The following is a 16,443-nucleotide window of genomic DNA, read 5'->3' on the forward strand; positions in this document are numbered from 1 at the left end:
GTCTATCATTTAACCAAGCAAACAAAATGGCAATCTCTAATTTCATTAATATCTCTATGATCTCACTGCAGCAGACCTCTCCTGCCTCACCCACTGCTCACCTCAGTAGTGTCTTTGGTCTGTCTGCCTGTTCTGTTCCCTGCTCTGGCTCTGGTGAATTCTCTCACCCTCCCTCACTTCTGAACTGTGCCCCAGTTCTTGTATAAAATAAAAAAAATAAGTCTTTAAAAAAAGTCTCTATGATCTCAAGTAAAATTTCTATTTCCATTCTCTGACACTTTGCTAAAATATCTCCTGGGCTTTCAGACTCACCAGGAGGGTGTCTCTGAGTTCAGACTCCTAATTAGAGGGTTGACAATGGAGACTGAGTCTGTCTTTCCAGATAGCAGGACAGGAAGTTGTGAAGTGTTGGTGCCTGAGCCAGATGACCGACTCCAAAAGCAACAACCATGTTCATCATACCTCGGGCCGTGGAAGCTGAGGGCCTGCAGCAGAGGAGCTATTTATAATCCTTCATGTCTGCTCATTAGGCACATTTTCTTATTGCAAGCCAGTCTCTTGTACATGATTTCCCTATAGGTCAGACAGGAATAACAGTTTTTCCTAATGACTGTCTGATGCCTAGAAACTGGAAGTCAAGCAAATCCAGCTTTTATTATTCTTTCTTTATGATCTCTCTGGCTTCCAGAATTTAAACCTCTCAGGACTGATCCTAACCCAGAGTTCAAGGTTTTTTTTTGCAAATAAATAATACTGAGAACTGTGCCTTGACTAGATCCCTTAGATCATCAAAGCATTGAAAATGGTGGATCAAACCGTGAGCCAATAACAACTTTGAACTGAATAAAAAGTGTAGAAATGCTCTTGTCAAATACATGTTTTTGATTTATATTTAATTTTGTTTAAGACTTATTCAACCATAGTATTTCTTCACTGGACATTATACTTGAAAAGCCTAACACTTCCATATATGTATACACATGCATGATTTCTTTAGATTGTTTTCTTTAAATAAAATATTTCATTTTGAAGAAAAGAAAGTGGAAGAGACACAGACATTGATATCTCCAAGAAATTGTTCTTCTGCTCTTTAAGAGAGATGAGTACCTTTTTTATTAATTATTTAATTGATATATTTTGTTCATTGGTCATTTTTGTATGTTTGATTTGTCCTCACAGATGTAATCTCCATAAAATTTCTCCCACCAAGACACCGGTAAATCATTGCCATAGTCTCTTGTGTTCTTCCCTTCCCTGTTTTGATACCTCTCCTTCCCTTGCTGAATGTCTCAGCAAGTTTTTTTCTTTTTTTCCCCCGGATACTTTGTTTTTCCTCCTCCCCACCCCCCCCATTCCTTGTTTGGTCCCTCTATCTTCTTCCTACATACCATACAATATTAATCTTTTTCCTTCTGACTTATTTCACTGAGTATAATCCCTACTAGCTGCATCCATGTTGCTGCAAATGACATGAGTTTATCATTTTTGATCTCTGAGTTTTTTTCCAGTGTGTAAATATACCACATCTTCCCAAATCATTCATCTGTGTTTGGGCATTAGGTTGTTTTCATATCTTACCTATTGTGAATAGTGCTGCAATAAACATAGGCATTCAGGTTTCCTTTAAAATTATTATTTTTGTGTCCGTAGGAATAAATTTTTAGGAGTGAAATTGCTAGATTGTATGGTAGATCCATTGTTAGTATTTTAGAGTCCTCGATACAGCTTTTAGAAATGTTTTAGACAAACATCAATGACAGCTATCAGTGACATGGTGTATGAGGAGATGACATATTTGGAATTCTCTGATTTTTTGGTTAAAGAACAATAGATCCACAAACAACATATAACTATAAGATATACATAAAGATTATAACTAAGTAAATGCAAAATTAAGCAACACATCTGCTGTTGAATGCCAGTTGTATCTGAATTTGCATTGTTACTGTATCTTTTGTGTCAGATATATCAGCTGCATGGAATAAGAAAATCAAAGATCTGTTTCTGAATTTATCCTCCTGGGGCTTTCAGAAGAGGTATCACAGCAGTCTCTCCTCTTTGGAGTGTTTCTGTCCATGTACTTGGTCACCTTCACTGGAAACCTCCTCATTATAGTGGCTCATCACTGTCCCTCACCTTCACTCTCCCATGTACTTCTTCCTCTGTAACTTCTCCTTTGCAGACATCTGTTTAACATCCACCACTGTCCCAAAGATGCTGCTGAATCCAAGAATCAGGGAAAAGTCATTGCCTTTTTAGAATTTTTTGGTGGCTATTACAGCTTCCTCTTATCAGTGATGGCCTGTGACTGGTTTGTGTCCATCTGCCACTCCCTTCACTATATGGTCATCATGAACCCCAAGTTCTATGGTGTTCTTCTGGCATCCTTGTTGCTGAGTGCTCTCATGTCTTTATTATAAGATAAAATGATTTTATGTTCAGGCTATCTTTATGTGCAAAGAAATCCCTCGCCTTTTCTGTGAACTTAATCAGGTGATTCAACACCTTCCTCAATGGTGTAGTCATGTTTTTGACACAAATTATAGGTGCTATTCTAATCGCCAGCATCTTCTCTTACTACAAGATCATAACCTCTATTTTACGAATCTCATCAGCTAGTGGCATGTATAAAGCCTTTTCCACATGTGGGTCTCACCTCTTACTTGTTTCCTTGTTCTATGGCACAGGCTTTGGTGTGTATCTCAGTTATGCTGCTACTAAAAACCTCACAGTGCAATAGCCTCAGTCACGTACGCCGTGGTCACACCCATGATGAACTCCTTCATCTATGGTCGGAGAAACAGATATAAAGCAGGCCCTAGAAAAGCTCTGGAACCGAGAGGCAGTCCCTATAGGAAAGAATTAATTGCCCCAAGAAAGTATGAGAAACAGGAGGGGAATTCAATCTCTTTAATTTTTCATGTATGAAAATTACCCATTTCTTCTTTATCTTATAAAAATTTGATCTCTCATTATATTATTTGGTTTTAGTGTAGAAAACAATTTTCACTGTTTACGTTTTCAGCAACTTACCAATAATATAGGAAATTTAGTCTCTTTTAATATTATCAGAAGGACCAGAGGAATAAATGTATAATGTTTCCTCTCTCAGATGAAAGTAGCTACTCTGCTGATTATCTAGTTCTGCAAAAAATAATTTGCTATGATATATCAATTGTCTAGGTTTGTTTTAATCCACTCCCAAGAGGGATCACATAATTAAATTTGTAAGAATCCACATTCACCAAAATATAATTGTCAACTTATTATATTGGAGGTGTAATGAGAATTGTCATCCCTGATTTTTCAGGCATTGGTGGTGTCGATGTCCATGTTTTGGCTATTGTGAATAATGCTCTTAAAGATATTGATGTAAAAGTAAGGGATCTATTCCTTGCCTTCAGTTCTTTTGGGTCTATAGCTAGATATATAACTAGAAATAAAATGACATTGCCATTGATAATTCTTTATCTAAATTTTTAAAAACGATTTATTTATTTATTTTATACAAGAACCAGGTTACAGATCAGATGTGTGGGAGGGTGAGAGGATTCACCAGAGACAGAGTGGGGAACAGAACAGGCAGACTGACTGAAATACACTGCTGAGGGGAGCAGGGGGGCAAGACAGGAGAGGTCTGCCTGCCATGTGGGACTTTCGCCAGCTGGCTGTGATAGAACCTGTGATGCAGAGGCTGCGGACAGCTTCACAGTGCAGCGCTCAACTGCCTGCATCACCAGGGGAGGCCCTGTCTAAATTTTTGAGATGTCCCCACTGTTTCTTATAGCAGCTGTATCACTTCCCATTCTCACCAATAAATTCTCACCAGGTTTCCAATTCCTATTAATACTCTCTATTCCTTCCCTATTCATCTCAGGTGACTATAAAACCTAAGAATTGATCCATCACTTCTAGGTTATTGAGCTTGTTATATAAATAGTCATAGTTGTCTCTTCTTACCCTTTGAATTGTTCAACGTCTGTTATAAATTCTCCTCTTTCATTTCATATCCTTTTATTTTAGTTTTCTTTTAAAAAAATTATTTATGCATACATAGAAGAACTGGGGTACAGGCCAGATGTGTGGGAGGGTGAGAAGATTTACCAGAGACAGAGTGGGGAACAGATAGGCAGACTGACCGAAATGCATTGCTGAGCGGAGCAGTGGATGAGACAGGAGAGGTCTGCCATGCCATGTGTGTATCTCCCTGGCCTGATGGGTTCAAACCTGCACTATAGAGGCTACGGACAGCTTCACAGTGCTGTACTCAGTGGCCTGCACCACCAGGGAGGCTCTATTTTGGTTTTCTAGCTAGAGACTTGTTTATTTACTTTTTTTTTTTAAGAACTAGCTTTTGGCTTCAGAGATCTTTAGGGCTGGTTGTTTTTGACTTTTATTCATCTTATCTCTGTCTAAATTTTATTATTTCCTTTCTTTTGCTGGAATGTGGTTTTCCTAAGTAATTTATGACACATAAAATCATTCACTTGAACTCTTTCTTTTTTTACAGCGTTGATTATTCTTGGCTGATATTTAGGTTTATGGAGCATGTCATTCCATCTTTCTTTTCCCATATTGTTTCTTCAGAGAAGTCTGATATTATACTTTCTGGGGCTTCTTTATACACTATCTGCTTCTCCCATCTTGCACCTTCAATATTCTGCCTTCAGTGTTATTTTTTATTTCATCAATTTATATATTTAGTTCCTTCTCTTTGTTCAATAAGTTTTCCCTCTATTTTTTCCTTTAAATAAGTTCTCTGTTTCCTTTTCTCACATTTGCTTCTCTAAGATACTAATTATTCTTATATTACCTTTCTTCATGGAGTCTGATAGCTCTCACTGTTTCTTCATTTTTTCAAATTTCATTGCCCTTTTCTCCTTCTACCTTGATTTTTTTGTGCATTTGCATGTTCAAATTCAATGATTCAATTTTCTAATATATCTGTTTATTTCCATAGCTTTCTCCAGTATTTTTTATCTTTTCTATTGATCTTTTTACATCCTGGAACTCCAATTTTGACCTTCTGATCATTGATTTTTGTTTCTAAGGGCATTCACTTGTTTTTATAAATTATCTTGTATATCTTTGTATCATTGTATCCCTCAGCATTTCCTGTGTCTTCTTCAAATTTCTTTTTGATGGAAAGTTTGAACCATGTATTTGGTAAGAATAATAGATCTTCCATGTGTTTGTAATTGGGTTCTGGAGATTATTTTCTTTCCTTTTGTGTATTCCCCTGAGGGATCATTGGACCACTTATTGTGGGTTTTCTTTGTCTCCACATTATTTACTTTTAGGGCCATTTTGCTTTGGGTAGGACTTCTGCTAAGTTTGGTCCGCCTCTTGCAGGAGGCCAATGTCTAACCAGTTGTATGAGGGCCACTGGTGCCTTTTGGGTCTTTCATGGAGCTTGATCGACTTCCTGAACTGGTTGGGGTATTTGCACTGTGATATGCGGTGCTGGTGCCTCATGTAGACTTCACCAAGGCTTTCTCTACACCCATGCTGGGCCAGGGTCTTACCAGTGGCCCTGAGGGCCACTGGAGCTAGGAATGGACCAGTGTGGTTTTACCTGATAGCCATGTTGTGCCAGTGTCTTAATGGCAGGTCTGGGGCTATTATTACCTGATGCAGATTTTGTTTGGTATTTCTCTGGCAATTCCCCACTCCCCATGCTGGGTCTGTGTCTTGTTAGTGGGTTTTGGAGCCATCAATAATGCACTTCTTGAGAATTGGGCTGAATTAGAGCTCTCAAATTATCTCCACATCTAAAATCTTGAGAAATATTGGATATGTTAGCTTACAGAACAAATGGGAATTGAGATGGCAAATGCAATAAAGCTGGTGGTCATTAAATTAACATGAAGAAAGTCAAGTTTTTTTTAAATAAAAAATATTAATGCAATAGCTGTGTTATAAGTATGTAAGAGGAAATTAAAGAAGATATTAAAAAATACCTCAAGAAAAATGACAGTGAGGACACAGCATTCTAGAACTTATCAAACACAGCAAAGCAGTACAAGAAGGCCCACAACAAGAAAATAGAAAGAGCTCAAATTAATAACATTTTGTCTCACTTCAAGCAACAAGAAAAAGGACAAATAAAACCAAAAGCCAACAAAAGAAAAGGAAAAAATAAAATCACAACAGAGAAATGAAAATGAAATACAAAAGTATATGTCCAAATGATCAATGAAACAAAAAGTTCTTCTTCAATAAAATAAAACAAAACAAACAGAACACAGTAGACAAACCTCTAGCTAGGTCCACTAAGAAAATAAATGAGGGGCCTCCCCGGTGGTGCAGCGGTTGAGCGTTGGGTTGCGAAGCTGCCCGCAACTTCTGCAGTGCTGGTTCAATCCCCAGTTGCCCCCTGGCCACTGGCGGAGGGTCCCACATGGTGCGCAGACCTCTCCTGCCGCCCGCTGCTCTCCTCAGCAGTGTACTTCGTCAGTCTGCCTGTTCTGCTCCCCACTGTGGCTCTGGTGAATTCTCTCACCCTCCCATGCTTCTGACTGTGCCCAGTGCTTGTATAAATAAATAAAAATAAATCTTAAAAAAAAAGTTTAAAAAAAAAAGAAAATAAATGAGAAAACTCAAAGAAATATAATGAGAATTGAAGGAGAAGTTACAACACACATTGAAGATTTAGAAAATAATAACATTTTATGGACATGTTCAGTAAAAGACTAATCAAAATCAACAAGCAACTACAAACCAAAGACACACTAGGGGGGTGGGGGGAAAAAGGAAGTAGGATCAAGGCAAGGGGGGTGGGAATAGTATGGGGACTATATCCAAGATGAAAGTGCATACATTGTGCAAAAATGAAAAATGATGTAAAAATATATAAAATAAAATAAAGTTACAAGTTCGTTAAATAAAAAGAAATGCAGGATACAAAATCAACACACAGAAATCAGTAGCCTTCCTACACACAAACAATAAATCTGAAGAAGAAATCAAGAAAACCATCCCTTTTATTATTGAAACAAAAAAAAAATCAAATATGTGGGAATAAACCTAACAAAAGAGGTAAAGGACCTCTCCTGCCTCCCGCTGCTCCCCTCAGCAGTGTACTTCGGTCCTTCTGCCTGCTCTGCTCCCCGCTCTGGCTCTGGTGAATTCTCTCACCCTCCCGCGCTTCTGACTGTACCCAGCGCTTGCATAAATAAATAAATAAATAAATAAATCTTTAAAAAAAATGGCCAACCTATGAAAAGCAATTTACAGATTCAATGCTATTCCATTAAAAATTTCAATGACATTCTTCAAAGAAATGGAAAATTTTTAATTGTACTATCACCTGAATAGGGAAGAAATAGAAATCCAGAATAGACCAAATAGCTGCAAGATGTTTGTTTCTATTGTAAAAACTGGAAAAATATGTAAGAGAATAAATTCTACTCTTCTTCCTTCATGGAATAAGGAAAAGACTTTTAGAGTAAACCAAATATACTGAAAAGACACGTTATCAAAATCTCTGGATTCCATCCAGCTAGAGGAAAAGAAAAGGAAGACATTTAAAACCTTTCTTCAGATAGTTGATTGAATTTTGAATTCAATAAGGTCCAATTCAAAATGAATTTCAATTTCTGTTGTAAAGTGGGATATTTATGATCTGTGAATATATTGAATCAGGATACAAAATGCTGAGGGAAGTCTGAATGTGCTCTGTTGATTAAAAAATTAAAAGAAAGCAAGAATGCACATCTTGAGGAATCATAGGTTTTTCATAATAGCTCGAATGCTGCAACAGAAATAATGAATTTTATCACATTAAAGAGATACTTTGTATTGATGTACGCATATGGATTAATGTAAATTTAATCTGATGGCAATTCCAGTTCCAATTATATATATATATATATATTTTTTTTTTTTAGAGTGTTTTACCTTAAACCTTGGTGCACACATAGACTTTGACACCTTATCTCTGTATAATCCAGGAATAGGTTCTTTTTGTCTGCAAAACATATCATTACATCTTTATTACTGCATTTCTCCCAATAATTTTATAAGTACCCCATTTTCCTGTATTAAATATTTTACTGAATACAATTCACATGGTGATTTTTTTTTTATTCTACATTGAATATAGGCTAAAAATTATTAGGGAAATACAGAAAAATTTTGTTTATCATGTATTAAAAAATAAGAAAGCTAACTACATATACAAGGTAAATGCCATATTATCTATGCATTTTCTGATAAAATGTCATGATTCAGTTCTTGAAGTTCTTTGAGCCCTGCTGCTTCTAAGCATGGAATCCTGAGGCAGTGATCCTGTCATGTCAGGGCTGTTTCCCATCTGAAGAGTTTAACAAGGGCCTGCTTTATGTCCTTGTTCCTCAGACTGTAGATGAAGGGGTTCATCATGGGTGTGACCACGGTGTACATCACTGATGCAATTGCAGTGTCCCTGGAGTTTTCAGTAGCAGCAGAACTGAGATACACTCCAAGTCCCGTGCCATAGAACAAGGAGACAACTGAGAGATGAGACCCACAAGTGGAAAAGGCTTTATACTTGCCACTAGCTGATGAGATTCTCAAAACAGAGGTTACAATCTTAGAGTAAGAAAAAAGAATACCAGTGAGAGGGATGATACCCAGAAGTCCTGTTGCAAAATACACCAGTAGATCATTAATGAAGGTGTCAGAACAAGCAAGTTGGATCACCTGATTAAATTCACAGAAAAAGTGAGGGATTTCCAGTTGTGTACAAAAAGACAGTTGTAAAACCATTAAGGTATGCAATAGAGAATCTAGAATAATCAACAACCAGGATGCAAAAAGCAAGAGACCACAGAACTTGGGGTTCATGATGACCATGTAGTGCAGGGGGTGGCAGATGGCCACAAACCGATCATAAGCCATCACTGTCAAGAGGAAGTTGTCTAATCCTGCAAAAAGCATGAAAAAGTACATCTGGCTGAGGCAGCCTTCAAATGTAATGACTTTGCTCTGCATCTGGATGTTGAGCAGCATCTTTGGGATAATGGTGGAAGTGAAACAGATGTCAGTGAAAGACAGGTTGGAGAGAAAGAAGTACATGGGGGTGTGGAGGTGGGAGTCAGTGATTATGGCCAGGATGATGAGGAGATTTCCAACGAGGGTAATCAGGTACATAGACAGAAACAACCAAAAGAGGAAAGGCTGCAACACTGCTTCTTCTGAAAGTCCTAGTAGGATAAATTCTGATATATGAGTTTGGTTTCCAGATTCCATGTAGCTTATGAAACTGTTGGAATAGAAAATATGATAATGTAAATTTAGACACAGACATTGATCATTGAGTTAACACAAATGAACTTATTTTATTTAAAAAAATATTAATATCACCCTGTATTGTCTATGGAACTAGTGTCTGCAACCCAAAAATTTCTGAATTATAAATGTTACAAATCCTCTAGATGTTGAAAATGATATCCTTACATCTAATCCAAACATTTTTCAAAGGTACAATCTTCTCTGTTTGTATGCTTTTTTTTTCATTATCCAATTTCATTTCTTTTTAAAATTTTACTTTGTGTATGCTTTTTTTTGTTGTTGCTGTTTTTCTTGTTCAGTAAATTGTCTTAAATATTTACTTTTTCCAAGTATTGCTTAATCCACTGGGAAATGCAGTGAAAGTAATTTTCAAAATCCTAGCCCTTATCAATTTTCTACTAGTTAAGTATCTAGTAAGGTGAAGTATCAGTAAATAAATGAAAAATAATTAGCAATTATTTTATTACGTAAAACAATGCAGTTCAATGCAGATGTGGAGTGATAAGGAATCATTGTTTAACCACTTTTCTAGGTCTGGACCAGTAGATATATTAAATGATCCCAGGGCATCTTGCAGTGCCAGAAGCAGCAAACACCCTGCATTATAGGAATAAACCAAACGGACAAAAAAGTAAATGTTAAGTAATCAAATAAACACATAAAAATAGAGACAAATCTCTCAGGCTAAGATCCAATCATTTATGTAGATTCCATTCTCAAAGAGGTGGAAAATAATTGCCTTTTCTTTTTTTAAAGATTTATTTATGCATACAAGAGCTGGGGTACAGGTCGAGGTGTGGGGGGTGAAAGGGTTCACCAGGGACAGAGTGGGGAACAGAACAGGCAGATTGACTAAAATACACTGCTGAGGGGAGCAGCCCACATGGTGCAGCAGACCTCTCCTGACTCACCTGCTGCTCCCCTCTGGCAGTGTATTTCAGTTAATCTTCCTGTTCTGTTCCCCACTGTCTCTGGTGAATCCTCTCACCCTCCGCTCCTCTGGCTTGTACCCAGATCTTGTATGTATATATAAATAAATCTTTGAAAAAAAAAGTTGTCAAGAAACAGTCTGAACTCACTAATCCAGATTCTTTCTTGGCTGATGGGTGAAGCTGAAGTTCCTGTCTCCAGGAAGGCCAGGCAGATGGGTCCACTCTTGACCCTTGGATGTCACTATGGTGCTCACCTGTGCCGAGCATTTATCAGAGAATTTTTGCATATAAGTCTCCACTGCTCATAGGGTCATTCCTCATCTCCCACCAACCTAGACTGATTTCTGCTACTCCTCTCTCTAGGGCATGGACACAGACAACACTCTGTTGGTCACACTGAGCTGGGTGATCTTTCAGTGGATCTGATCATGAGACCCATTTGCTACACATCCTACACTGACTCCACTAATTGAAGAATTAAGTAGCAATGCATTAACCAAGACATACATCTCTGTTCTCTGCCTTGTTGCCTCCCTGTTCCAACTCATTTTCAACTTTTTATGCCCTGCCTTCATTATTGATCACATAGCAAGAACTACTTATCATTTCCTATACACACCTTACTCTAGCCTTAATAAATACACTTACTAACTTAATAAGTCCTTACATTTATTTCTCTGTTGGCTCTTACCCTTTATTCACAGGAAGAATTCCACAGCAACTTCAAGTGTCAGTCCTTGATTATTATTTTAAGCTTGTCTGCAAAGCTTTCATCTAATCTCCCCAAGTTGAGTCAACATCTTTTGGATGCACATCAACAGGATTTCAGTGCCATATCAGGAACTTGTCTCTATTATCATGACCCTTCCCCTGATTTAAACTGTGTGTCCCTTGAGAAAATATGGAACGTCTTACTCTTTTCTTCAACAATGTTCTGCCTATCAACATTAAATAGTAAATATTACTTTTTATGGGATGTTAAATATTTTCATCAGTGGGGAAGAGTTAGAAGCAGTAAAGAAATGCTGCTGATGGATGGAGGGAAGCCCCATAATTGACAGCCAACACCAGAGGAAAAAAATTGAAAAAAAAAAAGCACAAGGTATCTAATATATTTAGAATCTCCCATCAGAATCACAGATGCTAATTTGACAGGTTTTGTATCATTAAATTTCCCTTCTCTAGCTCTATTTACTCCACCAAAGTTAATGCCAAGAAAGAATCCCTTGTACCATTCCACATCCCCCAGCACCTGTGAAGATGCTGTGCTCACCCAGAAGTTGTTTGGGAACAGTCTGAACTCACTAACCCAGATTCTTTCTTGGCTGATGGGTGAAGTTGGAAGTTCTGTCTCCAGGAAGTCCAGGCAGATGGGTTCACTCATGACCCCTGGATATCACTGTTGTGCTTTCTCATCACCTGAAATTGGTAAAGCAGACTTAAGAGGACACAGTGGGAACATAGTTTCTGTGAATTTAATTTTGTAAAGATTTATTTTTTATTTATACAATAGCTGGGGTACAGGCCAGAGGCGTGGGAGGGTGAGAGGATTCACCAGAGGCAGAGTTGGGGGCAGAACAGGTAGATGGACAGAAAGCATTGTTGAGGGGAGCAGCTAGCCTGACAGGAGAGGTCTGTTGTGCAATGTGGGAATCTCCCTGGCTGGCCAGGAATTGAACCCGTGCTGCAGAAGCTGCGGACAGCCTCCCAGAGCTGTGCTCAACCCGCTGCTCTATCAGGGACGCCCGGTTTCTCTGACTTTAGAGGCTGGATTCCCATGAGTCTCCTTAATGAGGTTTTCTTTTGTCTCTCTCATCCAAGAGAAATTCAGTTTTCTTGGGATAAGAGAGAAAAACAATACACATATGCTGTTTTGACCCCTTGGAGATATGCTGCTTATTTATTTACCTATATTAAGGTAGCATTGGTCTACAAGACTATATATGCTTCAGAAATATATGATCCCACCTCTTCACATGTATGTAATCATACCACACCCAGCACCAAGGCACCCATAGTATTCCACCATGGTCCATTGGGCCCCTTCCCCCTTAGGAGATAGCCTCTTGTCTTCTAGTCCATTGTTTCCCTTCCTCCCAGCAGGAGGTCATGTGTGGTCTCTAGCATACAGCAGAATCCATAGTGATCCCTCCTTGCTTTTCTAAAATGGTTTTCTTCATCCAAAATTTTAAAGAAAAAGTTGAATATTTTTCATTGACATCTTAGGATTTATTAAAATATCCCTGACCATAACAATCACACATAGGCTCACTGGCATATTTTAATCATGGCTTCTATGTTAACTAATTAACAATAGTTCCATAATAAAAGGAATGGCACCTCTGTCAAAAAATCATAGGCAAAGATGATTGAGAATGACCTCATAGGCATGGGTCTGGGAATGTCTACCCACATTGGAAGTGAAGGATGCAGGAACTGGCCAACACACATCATCTTGTCTGTTTCTCTATCCAAGGAAATGATTCTCTGACAAGACTCAATTTTTCATGGTACTCAAAATATTTTTCATAAAGGTGTTCAATGCAACAGTTATATAAGTATGTATATATCATATGTATATGTCAAATATATGACATCTGTACATATCATATATATTTAAAGAACTCATGCAACCCAATATATTGAGTCACTTAAGTTCTTTATATATTTTGAATGTAACCCTTTTTTTTGGTAAATATTTCATCCAATTTGCATAGATTGCCTTCTTAATTTGATGATGGTTTCTTTTGCTGCTCAGACACTTTTAAGTTTGATGTTCCAAATAAATCATTGTCAATACCAGTAGCTACAAGCTTACTGCCTATGATTCTGTAGGACATTGATGGTTCAGATACTATGGTGTCCTTAATCCATTTTAAGGTGATTTTTGTATTTATAAGATAGTAGTATAGCTCTCTCTTTTTGCACATGCTGTTCAATTTTCCTAATGCTATTTATTGAAGAAACTACCCTCTCTTCTGAATATCTTTAATGATTTTTGTCATAAATTAATTATAAATATGTGGGTTTATTTCTGGATCTTTAATTCTGCTCCAGTGATCAATGTCTATATTTTAATGCTAATATTATTTTATTTTGGCTAAGATACCTTTGCAATACAGTTTGAAATCTGAAAGTGTGATGCCATTCTTTTTTTTCTAAAGAATCCTGCAGTATTTTTTGTTTCCATAGAAATTTTAGGTTTTTAAAAAAATTCTGTGAGAAATGCAGTTAAGGAGGGAAGTTGGATTGGAATTAAAGATGGCAGGGGGCCCAATGGTCTATGGTAAAGACTATGAGTGCTTTGGTGGTGAGTGTGTTTTGTTGACATACATCAAAGGAGGTCAAAACATGTTCCTCAAAATCATGTACATCATTGTAAATATGAACATGTCAAGTCAGTAAAGAAAAAAAAAAAACGAAAGTTTCTTTTTTAAATAAAAATTTAAACAACATTTAAATGGAAAATTTTTAATAAATTTTTTTTACTTTAAATAGGTAATTGGAATTTTTGATAGGGATTGCTTTGAATATATAGAGCACTTTGCATAGTATGAAAATTACAGCAATATTTATTTTTCCAATTCATGGTGCTGAATGACTTTTCATTTCTTTTCAGTATATAGATATTTAATCTCCTTGGTTAAAAATATTCTACATTTTTATGAAATTATAATCAGAAATTTTTACCTAACAGTAAAAGACTACATTTTATTCTCTAGTCCAACAGCCTGATAAAACAACTGGAAGAGCAAAGTCTCCTCTGGAGTCCTGACCCTCTCTTCTGTCTGGGGATGCTTCCTATCTCACTTCTACCTGACCAGAGAACTCCATGCTAACATTTCTGGGTCAAAATTTGTTGTGGTGACTTGAGTTTAATACAAACCTTGAGCCTATTATTTCTTGATAATAGTCACAACACCTCATGATACCAGGTCAATTGTTATTCTTGTTAGTTAGTATGAGCTAACTTTTACTAGTAAGCATGAGTAAAATTAAAGTATTGTACCTTTCATTATTACTAAATACACGCTTGTTTCAAATTAAACCATCACATTTTAAGCTAGTTTCAATTACATTTCTGTTACAGTCCACCACCCAAAAGAGTGGGTCCTTTGCCTTCTAGAGAAAGAACTTACCGGAGAGCAGTGGGTGTAGCTGAACCAGAAGAGTCTTTATTAAAGACTTGTTTCCAAGTGACCAGTGCCAGAAAGGAAAATTAGGAGTTAGGAGATATTTAAAGGGTAAGTCTACCAGTGAAGGAGAGGAGCATAGTAGTTTATATTGGGCTATGCCCTGGTGATGGAAGCTTAGAGTAGAAAATTTAGAACAGAACCTTCACAAAGCCACCTATAGTGGGGGTAGAAATGATGAACCATTCATTAAACCAACTATGGAAAAATCCATAGGAACCAATCAGAGTTGGGATATGGAGAATTTTTATTCCCTTTTCCTTACCAATAAAAAGAAACAGTTTGAGGAGACACTAAGTTGTTTAACATTATTAAGTCATAAATAAATTCTTTACACATTTAAGAAGTTTGAAATCATATGAAGTATCTTTTCTGACCACAATGGAATGAAACTATAAATCAATAACAAAATAAATGGTAAGATTCTCTAGTGTGTGGAAATGAAAGTACACACTCTTGAGAAATGATTGCATCAGGGAGGAGATCAAAAGGGAATTTTAAAAAAATCTATTAAAATCTGAACAAAGACATTCTTTATCAACACTTATGGCATTCAGCCAAAGAAATTAATGAGAAATTTTATAGTAATTGTGAACATACTAAAAATGTTCTTTAACTCCATATCTACCAGCATCCTTCCCTCTCAACACACCTCGGTCCTATCAAGCAAAAGAGGAAAACCATCTTATTAGGTTTTCCAGTCATTTTCTGTGCTTCGAAGTGGAATGCAGCATTTACTCCTGAGGTAAAACCAGTCTTCCAAAACCCACCAATGACCCAGAAACGAGATAAAGAATTTAAAAATTGCATGTCTAGTAGTTGCTTCTCTACAGTGCAGTCTTTAGAAATCAGGGAAGTGATTAAACCCCAGCATTTTCTCTTCTCTGTGCATACAGAGGATCAGTATTTCTTTAGGCCAAGGTATCTTAGGAAATTGAACTATCTAAATCTCAGGACCAAAACCAGACACCAGAAGCACCCCAGTACAGTTACAAATAATAGAATATGCCTGCATATATACACATATTTAATATATATTTAACCTCATAGGAAGCTTTTATTGTTTTAACTATATTTTTGAGATTACATTTATTTACTGTAATGTATATGACTTGAGTGTGTATGTTCATTACTCTATATATGTGTATATATATATATATTATATATATATATATTACCACATCATTCATGGTTCCATTCATATTACCACCAAAGCATTCATACTTCTCTACCATAGTGTGTTTGTTGGGGCCCAAGGGTGCCAAGGGATCTCAGTTGTTGACTTTTATGCAGGGAGGAATTTATGCAGGAGTCAGTGTAGGTGAGTTAGAAATGAAGCTTTATTGTAGGTAATAGCACACTCAAGATTGAGTGCTGGCAGATTCAGATGAGAATCCTGCCTTGGGTTTTCATGCTGTTGATATAAATACTTGCTTGCTTTGAAGCAAGCAAATACTTGATTGGCTCCCATGTGGGAGCCCCTGAATGGGTTTTGACTACTTATATTTAACAAAAGGGGCTGGAATTTACAAATTGGGGTAGTAATATTTGGCCAATTTTATCAAAAGTACCTGGCTCCTAACCTGCTGTTAGATAAGATAGAAGTTTTACAATATTGTCAACTGATGTGAGATAAACTAATAAGGTTTGAGTCACTGGTTCTGAAATGTGCACATCCATTTTGCAGAAATACTGGAGGGGAAGCAGGGGCTGCAGCCATGTGCTAAATTCTTGCTCCATCCCACATAGAGCACCTTCCTACATTTGCTCCCCATTGTTGGAGTAAGGAGCAAATTTTGACCCCCAGAAATGATGTCCTGAATGATCTCTACCCCTGATGTTTTACACACTACACCCCTATCTCCATATGAAGAGATCTTAGGCAGAAAGGATTCCAATTCCCAGCATCTGTGAATCTGACTTCCTGAATGGGAACTAGGGTTGGAGTTAAGTAGCCAATTTTGGATTATCACTGAACATACGTGAGCTATGTTGATATGTTGTTTTTCCTCCAGCTTCAACTTGTACCCAGAGACTTGGAAGAG

At 37.1% G+C, this 16,443-nt stretch overlaps 1 protein-coding gene across 1 annotated transcript; it reads right to left on the minus strand.

Moving 5' to 3' along the window:
* Positions 1-8,292: 8,292 nt before the first annotated feature.
* Positions 8,293-9,231, minus strand: LOC311181530 (olfactory receptor 7A5-like; the record flags this gene model as incomplete). The annotated part of the gene is made up of 1 exon (XM_084249990.1): positions 8,293-9,231. One exon carries the CDS (start codon positions 9,229-9,231, stop codon positions 8,293-8,295), a length of 939 nt encoding a protein of 312 aa, XP_084106116.1.
* Between the last annotated feature and the right edge of the window lie 7,212 nt (positions 9,232-16,443).

The sequence above is a fragment of the Talpa europaea genome (genome assembly GCF_964194135.1).
Source record: "Talpa europaea genome assembly, chromosome: 12".
Classification (NCBI taxonomy): Eukaryota; Metazoa; Chordata; class Mammalia; order Eulipotyphla; family Talpidae; genus Talpa; species Talpa europaea.